At 43.5% G+C, this 19348-nt stretch overlaps 4 protein-coding genes across 6 annotated transcripts in view; 3 read left to right on the top strand and 1 right to left on the bottom strand.

Annotated features, from left to right (window-relative positions):
- grin2cb (glutamate receptor, ionotropic, N-methyl D-aspartate 2Cb) overlaps nt 1-19348 on the bottom strand; it is a gene marked incomplete at both ends in the record, with an annotated part of 353829 nt that overhangs the window by 264449 nt on the left and 70032 nt on the right. The window lies entirely within an intron of this gene.
- srsf2a (serine and arginine rich splicing factor 2a) lies at nt 157-3751 on the top strand. Of its 3 annotated transcripts, XM_083635723.1 has the most exons (5): nt 157-722; nt 1405-1685; nt 2105-2314; nt 2701-2797; nt 3346-3751. In XM_083635723.1, the coding sequence occupies exons 1-2, from the start codon at nt 358-360 to the stop codon at nt 1658-1660; spliced, it is 621 nt and encodes a 206-aa protein (XP_083491849.1). In that variant the 5' UTR covers nt 157-357; the 3' UTR covers nt 1661-1685; nt 2105-2314; nt 2701-2797; nt 3346-3751. The 3 variants fall into 3 exon arrangements, with proteins under 3 accessions (XP_083491849.1, XP_083491847.1, XP_083491848.1); XM_083635721.1 differs by having other exon boundaries at nt 2105-2797; XM_083635722.1 differs by lacking the exon at nt 2105-2314.
- Nucleotides 4538-9881, top strand: mxra7 (matrix-remodelling associated 7). The gene is made up of 4 exons (XM_083636341.1): nt 4538-4874; nt 5633-5666; nt 6128-6236; nt 9357-9881. The coding sequence occupies exons 1-4, from the start codon at nt 4635-4637 to the stop codon at nt 9469-9471; spliced, it is 498 nt and encodes a 165-aa protein (XP_083492467.1). The 5' UTR covers nt 4538-4634; the 3' UTR covers nt 9472-9881.
- Nucleotides 11435-17979, top strand: LOC310775319 (alpha-N-acetylgalactosaminide alpha-2,6-sialyltransferase 1-like). The gene is made up of 8 exons (XM_083635462.1): nt 11435-11527; nt 11908-12070; nt 12766-12928; nt 15275-15413; nt 15539-15642; nt 16315-16398; nt 16897-16996; nt 17295-17979. The coding sequence occupies exons 1-8, from the start codon at nt 11438-11440 to the stop codon at nt 17490-17492; spliced, it is 1041 nt and encodes a 346-aa protein (XP_083491588.1). The 5' UTR covers nt 11435-11437; the 3' UTR covers nt 17493-17979.

The following is a 19348-nucleotide window of genomic DNA, read 5'->3' on the forward strand; positions in this document are numbered from 1 at the left end:
GATCCAGTGAATGAAAATAAAATTGCCACTGACTACTGTGCCACTCCGAGCCGACAGAGGGCGGTGTCGCTTTGTGTCCAGGAAGTCAAACAGACAAGCAGCCAATCAGAGGAGGCCAACAGAAACGGAAAGAACCAACAGGAGAAAGGAGAAAACAAGATAAGAGAGAAGCGAGTGCCGCCATTTCACGTCTATGCTGCGCGAGCTACTACGACGACACGAGTGAAAATCCGTTAGAACTTTAACGAAATATATCAACGGTCGGGAGCTCGATAACCACCGAATAACGGTTTTACCAAACAGTGAGGCCTTGCCGTCTTTGTCTTCACTGGTCTGCTGTGTTGTGAGCGGAAGAAAATGAGCTACGGAAGGCCCCCGCCTGATGTGGAGGGGATGACCTCTCTCAAAGTGGACAACCTGACTTACCGCACCTCGCCCGAGACTTTGCGCCGAGTTTTCGAGAAGTACGGCCGGGTAGGGGACGTGTACATCCCCCGGGACAGGTACACTAAGGAAAGTCGTGGGTTTGCCTTCGTACGTTTCCATGATAAACGCGACGCCGAGGACGCGATGGACGCCATGGACGGCGCGCTGCTCGACGGGCGGGAGCTCCGAGTGCAGATGGCGCGCTACGGCCGCCCGCCCGACAACCACTACGGCCGCAGAGGAGGAGGCGGCCCGCCCCGCAGGTCTGGAGGAGGCTCCGGACGCAGAAGCAGAAGGTCAATACTTTTGAGTAACCTTTTACCGTGTGAGGGAGTATGACCGCCACATATAGGCCAATAGACCCTTCTCACATGGGCCATTTTGTGTCGAAAAGGCAGGGTAAACGGGTGCAAGCAAAACACTAATTGTGGGTTTCCAACTCCCATGATTGGAATTTAGAAACCCTCATTAGTGTTTTGCTTGCACCTGTTTATTCTGCCTTTTCGAAACAAAATGGCCCCCGTGAAAAGGGTCTATAGTGCATTTGTTAATAGTGCATTTAATTTCATTTCTCCCCTCCGCAGGGAAGGGGAGAAGATGACGTCATATGCCCGAAAAACAGTTATGAAAGGGGCTAATAGGCCAACACATGATACTACCATGTTAGTCACATTGTGTCCTGAAATCATTTGGAAAGATACATGCTCATGTAATCTGTTTCTGAAGACCTTCAAAGTTATCCTGTGGAGGGCAGCACTGGACCGAACGTTATGTCTTTTTTCCAAATAAATTGGAAATGGTTTCCCGAACCAAAGTTGTTATTCAAGATGTCTTGTACAGCAATTGTTTGTTACGTCTTGCGTCTTATCTTAGCAGTTTCATTGAATGTCCTTTGCAAGTCATATTCTTATGCAGTTTAACTTTTGAAGATACTTTGTTCTTGCTGTGTCATTTATGTTTCTTTTGTCTCTAAACCAGCCGGTCAGCCAGCCCTGGTCACCGCCGCAGACGCAGCCGGTCGAGGAGCAGAAGCCGTTCCAGGAGCCGTGACCGCTACAGCCGCTCCAGGTCCCGCTCCTACTCCAAGTCCAAGTCCAAATCCAGGAGCCCCCGAAGGAGCAAATCAAAGTCCCCCTCCAGGTCCCGGAGTCGAACTCCGCCTTCCAACAGAGGGTCCAGGTCCAGGAGCAGGAGCAGGCCCAAATCCCCAGAGGACAATGGAGCCGAGTCTTAACCCCGAACCAGGACAAGATGAGACGGTATTCATGGGAAGGGGTGGATTATGTGAAATGCTTTAGAGGGTTGAAATAGGTAGCTGTCCTCACTGGGAATAGCAGAATATCAGTTGGCTATCCTGCAGTCTTGATGCATAAGCACCCAAGTCTACAGAATTCTGACTGTTTTAGAAATTAAGCCTTTTTTTTTTCATAATGTAAAAAAAGTGGAGAAGGGGATTGATGTAGCCTAAAGTCCCTGTTCTGTATGTACTTTACTTAGTTGTGTGTTCAGCCATTTTGAGCACATACAGATTGGTGTTTTAGGTTAACTTGATTTGTTATGTCACCGATTATTATAAGATGGAGTATTATTTTCATTTTTGTAGTTATGGGGGTTTGTATGAGGGGGGTTGGGTGCTTCACTCAAACGTTCACCTAAATGTGGAATTCTTTCCTCCAAGCTGCGGAGTCCTGTTTGCAAAGAGAGGAGTTGGGGGTGTGGCAGTGTGAGAGCAGTTAGTGTGTGACCCGCCCATGTGACCTGCCTGTTTGCTGAGGGCGATGGCAGTTGCTAAGAGGAGCAGGTCACCGAGGCAACGGTGGTTGCTATGGAGCAGGTCGTCATGGCGGTGATTCGGGCTGTCATTTGGTGTATGAGGTGGTGTGGTGAGGTACGTTCACAGGATCACATAGGCTGTATCGTCTGTGTCTGTGCTTCCCCCGGCCACTCAGAGGGAACCTGACCCTGAGGTTTGTTTTTCAAATATGCCCGAGTGTATATAGTCTGTTAGAGCTGGGCTTTGGGAAGGGGGCACGGAAGGTGTGTGAAGAAATATGAAAATTACTAGGGCTGTTAGGAACTGTTCAGAAGATGGATACCCAACAACCTGGAACATGTGTATTACAGTGTTTAGCCTCGGGGGGAGGGGGGTTGAGACGACGACAAACTGATATTGGGACAAGTAAACGTACTATAGTTATTATATCTAAGTCAGCTGCAGAACTGAAGCCAGCTAGTTGCTTGCTCTGGTTAACGCTGTGCTGTCTTTACTTCCAGATCTCAGATGATTGAGCCTTTGATGAGGACATCAGGAAGAGCCTAACCATTGAGCAAGTGGACTCCCGCTATACGCCCACTGAATACAGACCAAAAGGTTATTGGAAATTGGTCTAAAATGTTATAAATGATTAATTTGTGTTAATTTACTGCAGAAAATTATGTACGCTTGTATATGTGATAACTGTTCATTTAGGTTAGCATACGGAAAGAGAATTGTGAGGCGTTTCCTCCCTTTGAATTTAGTTAATTATATGGATTTAATTTGTACCTCCTTGTTAATAAATTCTTTATTTTGAATTACGTAGATTTGTTTTCAGCAGATCCCTTGTTTAATACTCTTTCAAGATGGATGTAGAGGAGATTTTGTTTTATTTGCGGAGTTGGTGTAGAACATGGTGTCATGTTGGATGTACAGACCCTTAAGATTAATTGTGTGTTACCACGGTTTCAGGAAAATGTGGCAAAATGTACAGTAACAAAAGCAAAATATTAAATTATCACAGTGCTACCCATTTTACATTTGCGGACTTGCTAATCTGGCAACATAGCAGTTTCTCTCTGTCAAATTTATTTTTTCTGTCTGGTGAAATTTGCTTTCCTATGACTCTAACCCTCTTTCTTGTGTTATCTTTTGTGCACTAGGCGCAGTTGTGTAGCAGTTGAGTAATGCTGGTTAGCTGTTAAGATGCGGTGCAGTGCGGTGGTGAGATGGTGTGGCGTGTTGCGGTGCTGAGTGCCCGGCGCTGTTCCGGGGCTCGACCCTCCGCTGCCGTTTGCCGGTTTGTAAGATCACAGGTGTGGCAGATCATCCATCATCTCCTGCCTTGTGTCCTCTCCTTCCCTCCATGTGCTGTACAACATACCCCCCCCCCCCCCCCATCCTTCCTCTTTACCCCCTCTCCTCTGCTGATGGTATTATTGCTGGCTTTTGAATTGGGGGTCCAGCGTGACTCCAGGTTAAGGGTTGAACGTGCAGCTCCAGCTGCTTCCTGAATGAGTTTGTGTATTGCATTCCTTTGTGAGCCCCTCAAATGTAATTGTTTCAGGTGAATGCTAATAAAAACATGTTTGTGGTAAATGAGTTGTCTGTGAGATAATGATGCATTTAACTTTTGCATAATTGCTTCTGCTATTGAATAACCAAATGTCACTTGCCACCCAGAAATGCGGAACCCCACAGCTGTATGAGTCGTTCCAAAAAAAAAAAAAAAAACTACATGACATCGCTTATATTTTGACATTCTGAGTGGGAGCAGAAATAGCTCAAGAGTTTGATGTATAATATGCATGTTGTGTGAACTGTCGCAGTTTTAAAAATGTAAACGGGGTCAGCCGGCTAGAGTCAGACGCTCAAGCTCATAGGGTTCCATTGCTGTTGCGACCCAGTGACGTGATTTGTTTGGATACTCTGGTAAATAAGACACCAATGAGAACAACACGTTTTTTCCATTGTGTAATACAGGTAGTACCAATGCCATTTAGTTTTCATGTTTTATGTAGTTCATTGTCTCGGATTATAATGTGCTGGAAGTGTATCCCTGTACTAGCCTCGTAAACCAGCCCGTCACGTGACCTCACATTTAATGAAATGTGAGGTCACGTGACGGGCTGGTTTACCAGGCTATCCCTGTACAACACCTACAACACAGTTGATGGGATTACCTGCAAAGTAGAGAGTGGAGCATATTGCAACGGGGCGGGACCAGAGGATGTGACGTCATGCACATAGGGGCGATTGTACCGTAAACGCTGGTCGTTATGTCGTTAACGTTGATGTTGGCGAATTGTATGCATGATTGTAAGCCGCAGGATGGCCAACCACGAGTGAGCGCATGCAGTCCGAGACAAATAAACGGAAACCAGACTAGACAGCACACCCGCACATCTATTTGAAATACTTTACCAGCCTAATAAAAGGCAGCGCCGCCACAATGGATCTAACTTTTATATTATCGGCCATTATTTTCACGCTTCTCGCTATTGTCGTGGCAACGTCGCTATTTAATGGCTCATCTTCTTCAACCGCCTTTGCTTATTTTAGATACACGAGAGACGCTAAAGCGGGAGGATTAGGCAAATCTGTCCCAAAGCAGAATCTACCCGAGAAGAATGCGATGGACGACAGGGGGAGTTCACATGACCACTGCGATGTAGCGAAATCTGTGCAACTAGTAAGTAGTCTGCTATACAGTTTACATAATATATATTAGGTTTTCGGCTGTTGTGTCACAATAAGGCAGTCGCTTAATTGTAAATGCTATAACAATGATTCTGTCACGCACATACAATTCCACTCCATCTTTTAACCTTTTTAATAGCCTCAGTCCTTGAGCATGTCTGGATGCCTGTCATTGCTACTAAAAACTCAGGAGTAGAGAACCATAAAGGTGGACAGAACAGCAGCCAAGTAGGTGGAGAGGTGACCTTGGTCTTTTCCACTGGTGAGTTGGGGATCTTAGCCGAGCTCAGCATCCAGGAGAGATGGGGAATAAAATGGGAATAAAGGTCATATTAGTTGTTCAATTGAATTCGGAGCTTTCCCTGCATTGCAACTTAAAGTGTACTCTGGGCCTGCCTGCAAGGTTTTAGCAATTCATATCCTTGGACACCTGACCCACTTTTAGAAGCGTTGGGTGTTTTACCATGTAATGTCAGTATAAGATATCCTAGCATACAGACATTTGAGAAGCAAAAACATACCTTGGCATACGGGGGGGGTTGAAATGAAATGATTGTGTTACACACCCCTCATCTGACCCCTCAATTGTCTGACAGGACACCTCACATGGAAGAACCACACATCATCCAAATCTGGTCTGTCCATCCACAGGCCTCTATAGGGACATGGGCTTAGAGTAGATAGACTCATCAGACAGGAGCTGTAGGTCAATCTTTGGGCTCCCTAAAGTCTGCTTTCTCTTACCCCCAGACCGAAGGAGCTGCAGAGAGCACAGGCACTGACGGTGAGCACAAAAATCATGTTTATAGAGTCCCGCAGGAATGAGTACGGAAGACCTGGACGTTAGCAGTTCGGCTCTTGCATGTAAGAGTCAATGGGATATGGGTTAAATGCTTGTTTGTGGTTAACAGACGTTTATGAAACTGTCAAGCTTGTGTTCAGCAAGATAATGTTAACAAATGAGGACCACTTTTATGATTTTTGAAGCATAAGTGCATTTCTTTAATATGATTTTCAGAAAATGCTTCAAAAGTCATAAAAGTGGTCCTCATTTGTTAACATTATCTTGCTGAACACAAACTACGCTGTTTCATAAACTTAACCACAGACCCGATTTCATGCATTACAAAAATACATCATCCCTGCGGTGCTCTATTTAATTATGTAATTATTCATTCAGAATTTGATCAAACTAAGTGAAGGTTAGGTGTCAATTTCTAACCACACAACTGACTGTTTTATTAGATATGCTGGAATCAAATGCAAGTGATTCCTTGAGCTACGTCCCAGGCAAGGCACGAACCAACAATCTGCAGAAGATGATGTCCAGAGATGAGCTGGAGGAGGAGCAGAGGTCGGTGCCAATGCCTGAGCTCTCCTGTGTCACAGAAAACAAGTATTTCAGAATTGATCAAAAACCCAGGACAGTAGTATTCCACAATTTGAACACCTTTACTTTGTAGAACACACTTCCCCAATTTATTCGATTTCGCCATATGCTCCAAAACTAGCGATTATTACGAATTATTTGTCAAATACTATCGCTTCTGCACACCTAAATGACAGGTGCGTCGGAGGAGGGAAAACCCGACTGGATCAAAAGAGAATAACTCCCGCACACCGTCTCCAAATGCAAAAGGTTTATTTGACAGAATAACGTTTGGGTCCTAAGACCTTCAGATTCTCAAATAATATCATACAAATGTTTAATTCTAATAAACCTTTGTGCTATATTATTTGACTAATTACCAGGGTTCTCAGTCTGTCTGCCTACTGTCCAGTGTCAACTTCTCTTCTGCCTCCCTCTAACCTTGTCTACACTCTGCACCTGTGTGTGTGTGTGTGTGTGTGTGTCTTGGCTTTTCACTGAGAGCCTTCCACGTTTAGTTGCTGTATCACCCTTTAGCTTGGGGCTAGACAGGCCAGATTGAGTCTGTGCCAGGCCTTAGGTTGAGATTGAAAGTCACATATGGTACGGGGTTAAAGTCCCTGGAAACCAAAATCCACAAAAACGTTCTAACTATGTTATTTAGGGTCTTATGTGAGTAATTGTGTGGCTCAGAAAGTATGAGCCATTACTTTCAACCCAAAGCCTTAAAATCGCCACTTTTCTACAAGGTCTGGATTTCCATTTCCTCATTGAAGAGAGCGGTGCGCGCGGTGCTAAAATGCAGGATCTCATCACGTCATAAGATTTAATCGAATCACACACACGCATGCACGCACGCGCGCACACACACACTGACACACACAGTAGCGATCTCTTCCTCTCTGTAAACCCTCTCTGTCTGTGCTATGCGTCGAGCAACGCGCGAACACACACACACACACACACACTATCTCTCTTTCCTTCTCTCTCTCCTCTCTCTCTCTCTCTCTGTTAACGGAGAGAGAGGTCTCCTCCAAGCAGGTCTCCTCCAGCAGGTCTCCTCTGCTGCAGACGGGACACGCCCACACAGTCCGCGGGAGAATATACACTCTAAAATATAATTGATTCTCATGACTTTTGCCATGACTGTCAAACCTAAATTTATATACTTTGCGACGTTCATCATCGCTCAAATTTGGCTGGTGGCTTATTAACATAGGTTCCTGTGATGTGATTAACTCAAAATGCTAAATAATACAAAATTATTTCTGGTTTCCAGGGACTTTAAGGAAACCACTCAAAGCAAGTTGTGGCTTCCGTGGGAATGTTTTTCATTAAATCACCAGCTACAAACGAGTTTGACATCCTGGACGTCACAGTAGACCACAAGCTATCATCGTGGAAACACCTGACCATCAGGGCAGGGCAGAAACTGGGATCACTGATGAAAGTGGCCAGTGAACTCACCACCGAGAGCCCAACCACTCTGCTGCACTGTCATGGAATATGCCTCACTCAGCCGGATGAGTGCTCCACCCACACATCTCAGCCTGCTTCACAACATCCAAAAGAAGGCCTTGCAAATAATTGGGAGTGATCCAGGACACGCACAAAACTTGCCATCCCTGGCCTTAGTCACATGCTGCCGTTGCTATAGTCCTGTACAAAATGCATACCCACCACCAGTGTAGGAAATAAAAATAATATTTTGGGGGCAACTTTTGCCCCCACGGTCTAAAAACTGGGGGCATTTACACAATTTTGGGGGCACTTTAAAAAAAATAGTAATTCGTGCATAAAGTGGCTAGAGCGTAGTGTGAACAACAGCGCTGTTTGTGTGAGTGTGTTCTTCATCATCTTCTGGCAACCAGCTTGCAGGTGCTGAGTCTGTTTTAGAGATGGAAATTAAATGAATTGAATCAAAATAAAATTATCTAAATATTGGGGGACATTTTTGTCCCTGGATCATGGTTTTTAGGGGCATTGTTGCCCTTGCCCCTGGCTAAATTCTTACATTGCCCACCACAGCTTGCTATCGGATCCATTACAGACAATGTTCTTCAGGTCTTCAAATGCAGAGCTCAGACATCTCCTGGGCTGCAGTGAACCATATGACTGGCCAACTGAGTATAACTTATCTCTGACTTATTGTTCACAATTGCAATCAATACAAAACAAGCATTTGCAGTGCACACCACGTCCATAGAGCAGTGACATATTTTATTCAAGGAAGAGCGGGGGATATGGAAAAAGAGGACTAATGAAATGGCATTCGAGAAGTTAAGTTTGTAATTCATCTTATCATTGTAGGATAGAGTTCACCCACAGACCTTACCTCTCTGTAAGCCTGTTGGACAGGCAGGCAGGCAGGGAGAATGGAGCAAATATGTGGTAAAGTATGAGTTATCATTCTCACCCATTACTCCCAGGGGTGTCACTTTCTGGCCATTGTATGGAAACTATTCCAGTGGGATTGTTATGATTGCAATTTTGACCTCAGCAGTGATTTTCGGCAGCTGTTCCCACAAATGTTGATCATGAAGCGACTGACATACTGTGCTGCCATGCTTATCTGATCTCGCCTCCTGCTGCCCAGTCCCATCACTCCATATAAGCAGGTGTTCCTCAGGTGTGTGGAGGTGTTGATTGGCTGTTGCCACTTGTCAGTGTCAGTTAATCCTCTGAGGACTCTCCTCTGTCCCACCACTAGTGGAGTCTGCAACACAACACTGTGATCTGTGTCGCCAAGAAATTGTCTTAAAGCTTTTTAACATGGATGTAGCATGGCTTTTCTTTGGTTTTGCTGCACCATTATGTCTATGCTCATGCTTGTGGAATTGCCAATATTCCAAATCCACCACTCCCATTTCGCTCGGCATCTTTCCTTCTGGAGTTATCCTTGTGTTATAAGGCCTAGGTCATAACATCACCATGGATATGGTTGGTGGAGCACTAGCCTGTTACGCCCATGCAGACAATGCAGGCTGTAACTCATTTGGTAGCTTTACATAAGCAAATGATATCAACTAATTTGGATATTTGAAACATTTTCACAATAAGAGCGGGTTCTCAAAATGTGTTTTGTTATTTGTGTTCTCTTCCCAGGGTGCAGCGTGAGCAGCTGGCCGCCATCTTCCAATTGCTGAAGGACAATAAGGAGACATTTGGGGATGTGTCTGAGGGAGACATGGAGGAGCAGCTCAAACTCTACTCCATCTAAGACTCCGCTCCAGCTCCACTCCATTCCTTGTGATGCATATTCTGATTGTGCTCAATGAGGCCTAATCAAGGACTCTTCCATTATGCCAAATACAAACTCCACACTTTATGCAGGAACATTCAGAGCAACTCAGCAATATTCAAGAGCAACCACCCATCTCTGTTTCATATTATTTGCTTTGTTGCGAATATGGAAACATCCTGGAGCCATATAGTATGGCATCACTCACGAACAGTTACTTTGTTTGTTTTGTTGCTCTTCCATTCACTTGACATCCAAAGACCAGCCCACATGGGGAGGGGGAGCTGGCTGCATCTATTTAAATCTATTGAAGCAGACATTACTGCCCTGTGTAAATAAGGATGTAAGGGAATAAGGGATTAAGAATGGTTCTTTCTATTCATTTTATAAACCAATAAAGGCAATGATGCATTTATTACATAACGTTTTTTTAAAGACTCTTTATCTGAGCAGGTGGCACCTGGAAAGCTGCTTCTGTATTGACAACCAGCTGCTGTGAATTAACTTTTTACCACGTGCGCTCATGGTCATGGGAAGGCGTTTTGGGGTGAGTCAGGCATTCATTCATCAGTCAGGAATGGATAACTGTGATGATGTCATCAGTGCCAAACTTGGGCTGTTGAAACGGTGATGATGTCATCAGTGCCAAACTTGGGCTGTTGAAAGATGTGGTTTCCTCGAATGGACTTGTTTTTACCGCGTGTGCAGTGTGCACAGTGCAGTCAAGAGCAGGCTTTTTGGGGTGAGTCATGCATTCATTCAGTCAGGAAGGGATAACGGATATGATGTCATCAGTGATGCCATCGTTCCTGGTTGAAAGTTCAGTGATGATGTCATCAGTCTGAGGCTATATAAGTGGTGGGAGTATACAGTAAGTAGGTCTGGTGGGGTTGCTTCATGATGCATGTCCTGGTTTTACTTTGTTTTTATTGAGAGCAGGGTAGAAGTGAGGTGTCTATGATATTAAAGGGCTGTGTCATTGCATGTCATCACGCAACACTCAAGTTATCAGGGAGGGATTTTAGTTTGTGGAGATTGATAAGATATCACTGGGTTCCTGGTGGAGTAGAAGTGGTCTGTGGACCCCCTAGGCTCCAAAGACTTGGGTGGAGCATAAGATAAGACTCATCCATAGAACTATATACATGTAATCTAATCTGAACTATCTGAGGGTATGTACAGTATATGTCAGTACGCCCCTGCCAACTGAGCATAATGCTGTCTGTGTTTTGTTTTCAGCTTAACTGCTTCAAATGTAGTTATATAGAGATGTATTCACCGTGGCAGGGTGTGGATCTCTATATAACTAGGATACTGGAGCCATTCCCAGTTGGTTGCCATTTGTGTGGAAAGCAAACAAGTTTGTGTGTTCAGTTATGCGCGCAAAACTTCTATCTCGAGCTGCTATGGCATTTCATCTTTTCAGGAGAATTTTCCCTTTGCTGTCGCTCGTCTCGGTCACCATTATCCTGTATACGCTGTCATGGGAACGTATATCACAAAGAATCAGGTGAGTTGTTAAAGTATTGCAGATAAAGATGGGTAATTCAAAAAAGCTAAGGTGATAAAAGAGACTTAATTATATAGTAGGACTTTGGACACAGTGTCAATTTCCTGGTGAATAAGTAGCCAGTGTTGGTATATCTTTTCTTTGAGCAAATGTTTTGTGAATCAGCTTCACGGTATTTCACTAATGTTGGTATTTTGCATCTGTTGCTCTTTGCCAAGTTTGCAATTCAGATGGACTGTTATCTCAGGGAGAACCACACAGAGAGGACAACAACGTGGGTCAGTTGTCTCAGATAAAAAAGACAGCTTTGCTTCTCCTGCTGTGTTGAACACAATAAACCAACCCAAAACGCACCTATTTACACAGCTAAAAACCACTAAAATGGTCAAGAGAGACGGCACTACACATGCTGTAGGCTCCCTCAAGGAGACTCCCATGCCAATCCTCTACAAGAAGAACTTTACCAAACTGCCTCGGTGGGGTTTTGAAGATGTGTATACGCAGGATGCCCATCCCAGACAGACAGTAAGCAGACAGTGGAGCAAAGAGGTCACATGACCCTTGCGGCATTGAAATGACACCTGTGGGTGAATGTGATCTGGGCTGATATCTTATGGCAATGTGCTCATGTGTGTATGGCTATGGTGTAACCTGCTGTGTTTTCTCTCAGCTTGCCTCTGTTCTAATACAATCATTGCCTCTTCCTTCAAGCAATCAGTCAGCCAATCAAACTTAATTTATGTATTTATTGATGCACCCCCCACCTTTTCCGCCTCACTAAATCGATTTAGCCAATATGATGACAATTGTATATATATATACAGTATATATATATATATACAGTATATATATATTCCCCATTAGGAGTAGATTAATTAATGTAGACTTTTCTTTTTCATTCTCAGACCTGTCCTCAACCTCTGCAGCAGTCTGAAGATCCAAGCTTTAAGCAGGCTTTCATTCCCAACATCAACATGTTTATGCACAAAGGCAGTCTGAACATGAGCGAATGGAATAGACTTTCCCATTTCAACAACCCCTTTGGTTTCATGGAGTACAAATACAATGGTAGGCCTGTGTGTTTGCTGTGTGTGTCTGCAAATAGCAGTATCATTGCACAGTGTGTGTTGTGTGCATTTTAATTTAAGCACAGACGGACTGTGTATCAGAGTTCAACAACAGGTCTTCATCAGAAGTTGGTCGAAACGTCAAATAAACTGTCCTGGCTGGGAGCTTTACTTACTTTTCACTGTGCGGACTTTATTTTGTATCGTGTATTTTTTTCGTCCTGCACCTGACCTGCTCAGCTGATGTGCATGCCCTACTTCCTTCTTTATGTAACAGGGTTCCCATGGGTCCTTGAAATCCTTGAAAGTTTGTGAATTTGAGGGGGAAATCAAGGCCTTAAAAGTTTTGAAAATAGACATGGGTCATTGAAAGTGCTTGAATTTGCAAGAATAGAAATTTAAGTTCTCTTGATTTTTTTAAAAACTTAGTAGTTAGTGGGTTTAAGGGTGCTCACATTCAAGCCTCTCTCTTTTTAATTGTTGTCTGTGAGCTTCTGTAAAGCCTGCTAGTTCTCATTATAAGAATTCTCAGTGTTGTAACAGTAATTAACCTTGATCCGTGTCTCAAACTATACCTTGTTGGGTCCTTGAATTTGATGGAATTGGGCCTGGAAAGTTCTTGAATTTGATTTTTAAGAAGGTGTGGGAACCCTGTGTGTACAGTATCAATCTGCATGTTTGACTTGGGTTTTGCAGATGTGAAGGCAGCTGTGGACTTGATCCCAAAGCCAAAGGAGCCACTACTCCTTCCCAGAGGAGATGGTGATGGCTGTGTGCGCTGTGCTGTGGTGGGCGCTGGTGGGATCCTCTATGGCTCTGGCATGGGGAAGGAGATAGACGCACACGATTACGTGTTTCGGTAAGAGGGGCACAGGAAAATACAAGGGAGGGAACACTACCAACCCTTTAGGTTGTGTTTGTTTCTTAGTCATCACCTCCAGGCCAATTAGATTGCAAATACTTAGTTTATATTAGAGAAACACATTCTGTTGGGACCACTCCCTCTAGTTATTATGAATATTTGTCAAGGTAATATTTGCCTATGGTGGGGATCCTGCAAGAAGCTGGCTTCCACACACACAGAAATACAAATATAACTCATCTTCCGCATTCGCAGACCCCCCCACCCCCCCACCCCCCCCCCCCCCCACACACACACACACAGTAAAGGCATGTAGTGACAATGCCTCTCTTTTTTCAGTGATACAAGGCTCTGATCTTTTAAAATCATCATCATGATTTGAGACAACAGTATTTGAAGCTGGACAGGTTCTTTAAGAAGAAATTCTTATCTATAGAGGAGGGGATAAAAGAGCACTAGAGCCACACATTATGTGATGGCACTTCATTGTGTTACCAAGTCATTTTGTGTGCATATAAATATGATCCTATATGCTTGAAATCACTCACACCCAGCTTCTGTTAGAGAGACTTAAAATGTATTAGTTGTGAAATACAAACACCCACATCCACCTAAACAAACACATCTACTGTAGGTCCAGTATGACCAAGACAAGCACAGGCAAGATTAAAAATATATATTGCATCAGATTATACATGGGAGGTGCTCTTCACCACAAACAAAAAGAATACAATTGGACTTATTCATGGACCTATGGCATCTGTGAGTGTCGACCCAAGCCTTGATGGGGCCCAAAGCAGAATTTGATTTGTGGGACCCCCACCACCGCCTCAGGGGTGCCAATCCTATTAGCTAATGTCAATGCTTGATCATTCGCACACCTACTGTAAATCTAACACACCCATTAGTAGTTTTACTATACTGGCTAGATGCCACCTGTAATGCAAACATACCTTTATCTTTATGCCCCCCCCCCTTTATCTTCCCTTTTCATCTTTCTTTTCTCTTCTCCGGGAGGATATACCTTTTTACAACATGACTTTTCGCTGCATCAGTGCAAAGGAGAGGACTGTAACCTAACATTAGTCTGACTGACTGTACTTGCATCAAAAGTGTGCATTGTGCATAAATGTGACCAGGGCCGCTGGAACTCTTTTTAAGTAGGGGGTGTTGCAAGGAAGGGACTTGCGGGCGACGCCCCAAACAAAATTGCCATATTTGTGTGTTCAAATTGATTTATTTAGGAAAGAATGTAGAAGAATATCTCATTTTTCATTGGGATTATACTGTTGTGATGTCATTATTCAGTATTTTCTCCTTTTCTCACTCACTTTCATGTCACCACCTGCTTTCCCTTTAGGTCGTTTTACATTACAACAGACAGCAACACAGGCAGAAACACTTAACTTATATTTTATTGTCTTATTGTTATAAACCAAATATCAAAAATAACATCTCCATCCTCTTTGCTTTGCTCATAGTCTTCAACTAAACCCCAAATATCGCAGTATAAAACATAATATAGAACACATTTTAATCATTTTTTTAATTGACATTGCAATTCCAATACAAAACAGCAGAGGGGGCTGCAGCACATGCAGCACCTGCACTTCCCTTGGCCCTGAATGTGACACTTCTGACAGTTCTGACTGAGGCAGCGGGAAAGGATTAAAACAACACTAGTATTAGCTAGCCAGCCTGTACAACACAATATTGCATTTTTGTATGATTGATATTGACATAATATAACATATAGGCGGGTGGGGGGAGTGCTCTTGGGGACCCTAAGCAGGTGCTTCGGCCATGTTCAGACTAGGAGGCCAAATCCGATTTGTGAACTTTAGTGACCTATTAATGACTTTATCCAGATTGGTTTTATGAGTCTGGACGCTCCAAGTCTGATTTGTGTCACTTGTCCCAAACCACATATGGAGGTAGTTTCCAATCTGCTTCAAATGTGCTTTTGACTGATGTGTCTTCAGTGCGGACGCGCAGATCCACCAAATCTGATTTGAACCTCACTCGCAACTCGTCATCAAATTCTTCTGCACAGGAAAACCACGTCACCAAAGTACGTATTTACTGACGCCCACGTCGTTACCATAGCAACCCATGCAGATAGGCTGTTTAGGTCTGGACACACAGATCCGACTTGAAGATTGTGGCAGTGTGGACACACTCCCAAATCAGATTTTGGAGACCAATCAAGATAATGATGATTAATGACTTCATCAGCAAATCGGATTTGCCTGTAATGTGAACATGGCCTTAGTTTGCTTATGCCTAGGCTAGGGCCGGCCCTGTCTCAAAGTCATTTTGATGCTCTGACCCTTTTTCTGGCAGGATGAACGGTGCGGTCACTAAGGGTTACGAGGAAGACGTAGGAAACAAAACGGACATATACGTTCACACGGCCCACTCCATCACTGCATCGCTGTATTTATTCAAGGCGTATGGATTCAGAAAGATCCCACACGATGAAGTACTGAAACTCAAACAACAGTGGTGCAATATTACCATGGTTCATTTCCAAGCTGTACGTTTTTTCATGCTCAGACGCACATGCACACACCGCCAATCATGTGTCTCCTCCTCTTCCTGTTGCAGGGTATAAAGTATGTGATGATTCCTGAGGGTTTGCCGGATTTCCAGTGGCTGCAGGGTCTTCTCAGTAGACACAGAGTCGTAGGTGGCCTATACTCCTCCTTGCGGTGAGCATCCCTCGACACATTATTAGAGGGAGTAATAACACACACTGCTACACGACATATTTGTCCTTTAGCTCTGACGGTATTCGCCCGCAAATTCAACCCAATTGTACGTTTCTGCAATCCATGGATACCTCGCTACAATCTCAACGTCAATGTGAAACAAAACGTCAGCATTTCACCTTTCTAAAATAGGGCATTTTACATTTTACTGCAAACCTAACGTCAATTTGAAACAAAATTGCGGTTAATTTGAAAACCTTGCTGCCTTTCCAGCGTTAAATGCAAATAAAACAACTGGTTGGTTATTTTAATACAAAACAGCGTGATTAAGGTTTGGGTTCTGGTTTGGCTTAGGCTCAATTAACGCAAATGTTAAATGTAGACTTTGGAAACCCTGGGGATCGACCACGGTCCTCCGGTCACGGTGTGAAAGGCGAGTGTTCATGCCTTCCATCCACTCCACTTCCACTCTTAGCCTTGGCCACTGCACCATTTCAATAGCACACTCTATGTGCATAAAGTATACACATATCTAGAAACATGATATCAATGTATTTTTGGTTCAGAGATGTCTGTGGAGAAACCTACAATGCCAACATTTTATTCTGGCGACCAGGCTGTCATTTCACCACTGTCTGGATTATTACTGAATCTTGTGTCTTTACCTTCCAGGCCGTGGAGTTTTTACACCCAACCGTTTGATGAGAGTCGTTTCTATGTTCTACACCCAGACTTTCTCAGATATGTGCGGAACAGGTCAGCCTCCTTACACATTGTATCATTATGCAAACTTGCTTCATAGATTTGTGTCTATTAGGCCAGTGGTTCTCAAAGTGGGGTCCGGGGACCCCCATGGGGTCCTTGAAGGGGTTCTAGGGTGTCCCCAGCAAAAATGGGGATAACTTATTTTCACTACAATCCATGGGTAACACAATGACAGAATGTACACCTGTTTTTGCCATGAGTTTCATACACTGTAATAAAACATCTAAAAGCAAAAATCTTATTAGATGGGACCAAATCTTATTAAGTTGGGGTCCGTGGTCTAATTTGTGTCCGTTTAGGGGCCCTTGATGTGAAGAGGTTTGAGAAGCACTGTATTAGGCTGTTCAGTGTGTGTGTGTGTGTGTGTGTGTGTGTGTGTGTGTGTGTGTGTGTGTGTGTGTGTGTGTGTGTGTGTGTGTGTGTGTGTGTGTGTGTGTGTGTGTGTGTGTGTGTTGCGCGTGTGCACTTGCCACTGTTCATCGCTCGCAGGTTCTTGAAGTCTCCAGTGCTCAATGATGTGGCCTGGCATTTTGTCAGACCGACCAACGGGGCATTCACTCTCTTCCTGGCTCTGCACACCTGTGACGTGGTAAGTTACCATTACTACACTTCAATTACTTCATCAACGTGCAACATAGATATCACTGCCATGGTGAATGATGCAAAAACCTATAAGAATGTATAGAGATCAAGAAATCTAGTAGGCTATGTAATGCATTAATTCAGACTCAAGCGTGTTATACATTAGCAAGTCTATTTGGTTTGATTAATCCACCCCCCCTCTCTCTCTCTATCTCTCTATCTCTCTATCTATCTATCTATCTATCTATCTATCTATCTATCTATCTATCTATCTATCTATCTATCTATCTATCTCTCTCTCTCAGGTGGATGCATATGGATTCATGACAGAGGACTACAGGAAATACCCCAACTACTATATGGAAAAGAATGCTAAAACCAAGGTTGTCTTCTACATCAACCATGACTACCTCATGGAAATGAATACATGGAAAAAACTGCACAACACGAAAATCATTCGGCTTTATCAAAGAAAAGAGCCAGGAGACTCCGAGAAAGAGTAACAGAGAGGCACCATGAGACATTGTGGATGTAACGGCATCAGACCTGGGTCAAACAATAAATACTTCTTTGTGTTTGACCCTGCTTGCAGTACCAGGTGGGGTTTGCCACATAGGACAAAACAAGGAAGTTCATGGTGATGTTTGAATTGCCCTGGTGTGTTCAATTCTGCTACTCAGTCTGGGTTATGCCAACAATGACTTGTATACATTTTGCCCGAGCTACAGTATGTCTGTATGTATACTGTATGTCTGGTATTGGGAAACACCAAGATACATCATGGTGATCAGCAACTTTGTCACAGACATTTTATTTAAAAAAGATATCACTGTGAAGCAATAGCTATAGTAGGTATTGGGCAGCAGGGTGGTGCAGAGAGTAATGTTAGGGAGACTTCTCTAACAGGAGAACCTGGATCCAAGCCTCCATACCTCTGTTCTGTAGTGGACCCTGGCCTGGACTTTGGGCAAACAATGTGAATCAATAAACTGTCACATAGGCTGCTACATTATGTGGTGGCTTATACAACGACTTTTGTGTTTATGATGCAGGATGTCATCAGTTTGAGTTGTTTTTAATGCATTGCTGAATTGTGGTAGACACCTGAAGTGCTCATGATCCACAAATTAGTGAAAAGAGCTGCTTTGCTTTTGTGTCAGTTCAATTTCCTTGCACTATCTTGGGGCTAGTATCTTAGATATTTAGTCTATTTGCTCTTTTGTCCATTATGTGATTCATTTTCTGGTTGGTAATCGGCTAAGCTGGGGGGAGGGGGGTTATCTCTCCTACATTATGCTATTCTCCTTTCAATAAATTCAATAAATAAATGCAACAGCAGAAGTGTCCAACAAATGTCTACACTTATGATATATCGTTAAAATAAATAGGCTATGCCTAGTTTCACGATTACAGACTAACTGAGGCTCACTAAAATGTCATCCACAGTGCACACAAACTACATCTCAGTGAGCTTCAGTCAGCTACAGGAGCGTGACCCCGGCATTGACCTGATATGTTTTTGCCCATCTTAGAGCTACTGTGACTCGTAGTATGAGGAACAGCATGGATTTGAATTGTGCTGAGAAAGAACTTTACCAATTAATCAACATCATCATTGGTAAGTATTCCTGTAATACTTGTTTATACTACACGTCTATTAGGTGGATAAACGTTACTCCTAAACATAAATGTGGATTATGTTTGCCATCATTAGTAGGCTGCTACTGTACTTTCCTGTCAGTGTGTATTTTTTCCATTCATTAATGCAGCAGATGGCAGCACTACCAAAGTGCATGGCTTATCCGATATAGGCTACATATAGCCTATATAGGCACGGTTTCTCATTCATGCTGAGACTAATGGCTGAACTGTTGGATTAAATAATTTATGTTCGAAATGTAGAATCTTTGAGGATACGGCTGGATGTCCTATCTGTATGTGCAGCAGACCCTCACACCCACAGGGAGTCGCTGTTCTGCATGCATATCTGCATGTAAAAAAAAAAATCAAAGTGAATATAATGCACAGTTTGTGGGCTCCGGCAGGGCTTTCCAAACTCGTGCCAAAACGGCAACAAGAAGATGCATAACATTTACTCATTGGGTGGGGGGGATTTCTCTATAGACCAAATCAGCGGGATGTTTACATTTACTTCCGGGTACCCCTGAGGTCCACACATTATAATGGCGGTGGACGGCACAAACTGACATGTTGAAGACAAAAACAGACAAAGAAGACAAAAATGGTTCGTCCGTGTTGTGTTGTTGTTTAATATCATTCATAACAACACTTTCACTAACGTTAGTGGAGACCAGACTAGCTAATTTACCTGTTGGACCAGACTAGAGTAGACTTGAAG

The sequence above is a fragment of the Poromitra crassiceps genome, assembly GCF_964638095.1.
Source record: "Poromitra crassiceps genome assembly, chromosome: 4".
NCBI classification, from domain to species: domain Eukaryota; kingdom Metazoa; phylum Chordata; class Actinopteri; order Beryciformes; family Melamphaidae; genus Poromitra; species Poromitra crassiceps.

What these genes read in the sequence shown, in the direction of transcription:
- mxra7 (XM_083636341.1), top strand. Translation starts at nt 4,635, where the DNA reads ATGGATCTAACTTTTATATTATCGGCCATTATTTTCACGCTTCTCGCT. An exon ending in AGAGAGCACAGGCACTGACG is followed by an intron (nt 5,667 to 6,127) that starts GTGAGCACAAAA and finishes CTGTTTTATTAG; the next exon opens with ATATGCTGGAATCAAATGCA. An exon ending in GAGCTGGAGGAGGAGCAGAG is followed by an intron (nt 6,237 to 9,356) that starts GTCGGTGCCAAT and finishes TTCTCTTCCCAG; the next exon opens with GGTGCAGCGTGAGCAGCTGG.
- srsf2a (XM_083635721.1), top strand. Translation starts at nt 358, where the DNA reads ATGAGCTACGGAAGGCCCCCGCCTGATGTGGAGGGGATGACCTCTCTC. An exon ending in TCCGGACGCAGAAGCAGAAG is followed by an intron (nt 723 to 1,404) that starts GTCAATACTTTT and finishes TCTCTAAACCAG; the next exon opens with CCGGTCAGCCAGCCCTGGTC.
- LOC310775319 (XM_083635462.1), top strand. Translation starts at nt 11,438, where the DNA reads ATGCCAATCCTCTACAAGAAGAACTTTACCAAACTGCCTCGGTGGGGT. An exon ending in ATGCCCATCCCAGACAGACA is followed by an intron (nt 11,528 to 11,907) that starts GTAAGCAGACAG and finishes TTTCATTCTCAG; the next exon opens with ACCTGTCCTCAACCTCTGCA. An exon ending in GCACACGATTACGTGTTTCG is followed by an intron (nt 12,929 to 15,274) that starts GTAAGAGGGGCA and finishes TTTTTCTGGCAG; the next exon opens with GATGAACGGTGCGGTCACTA.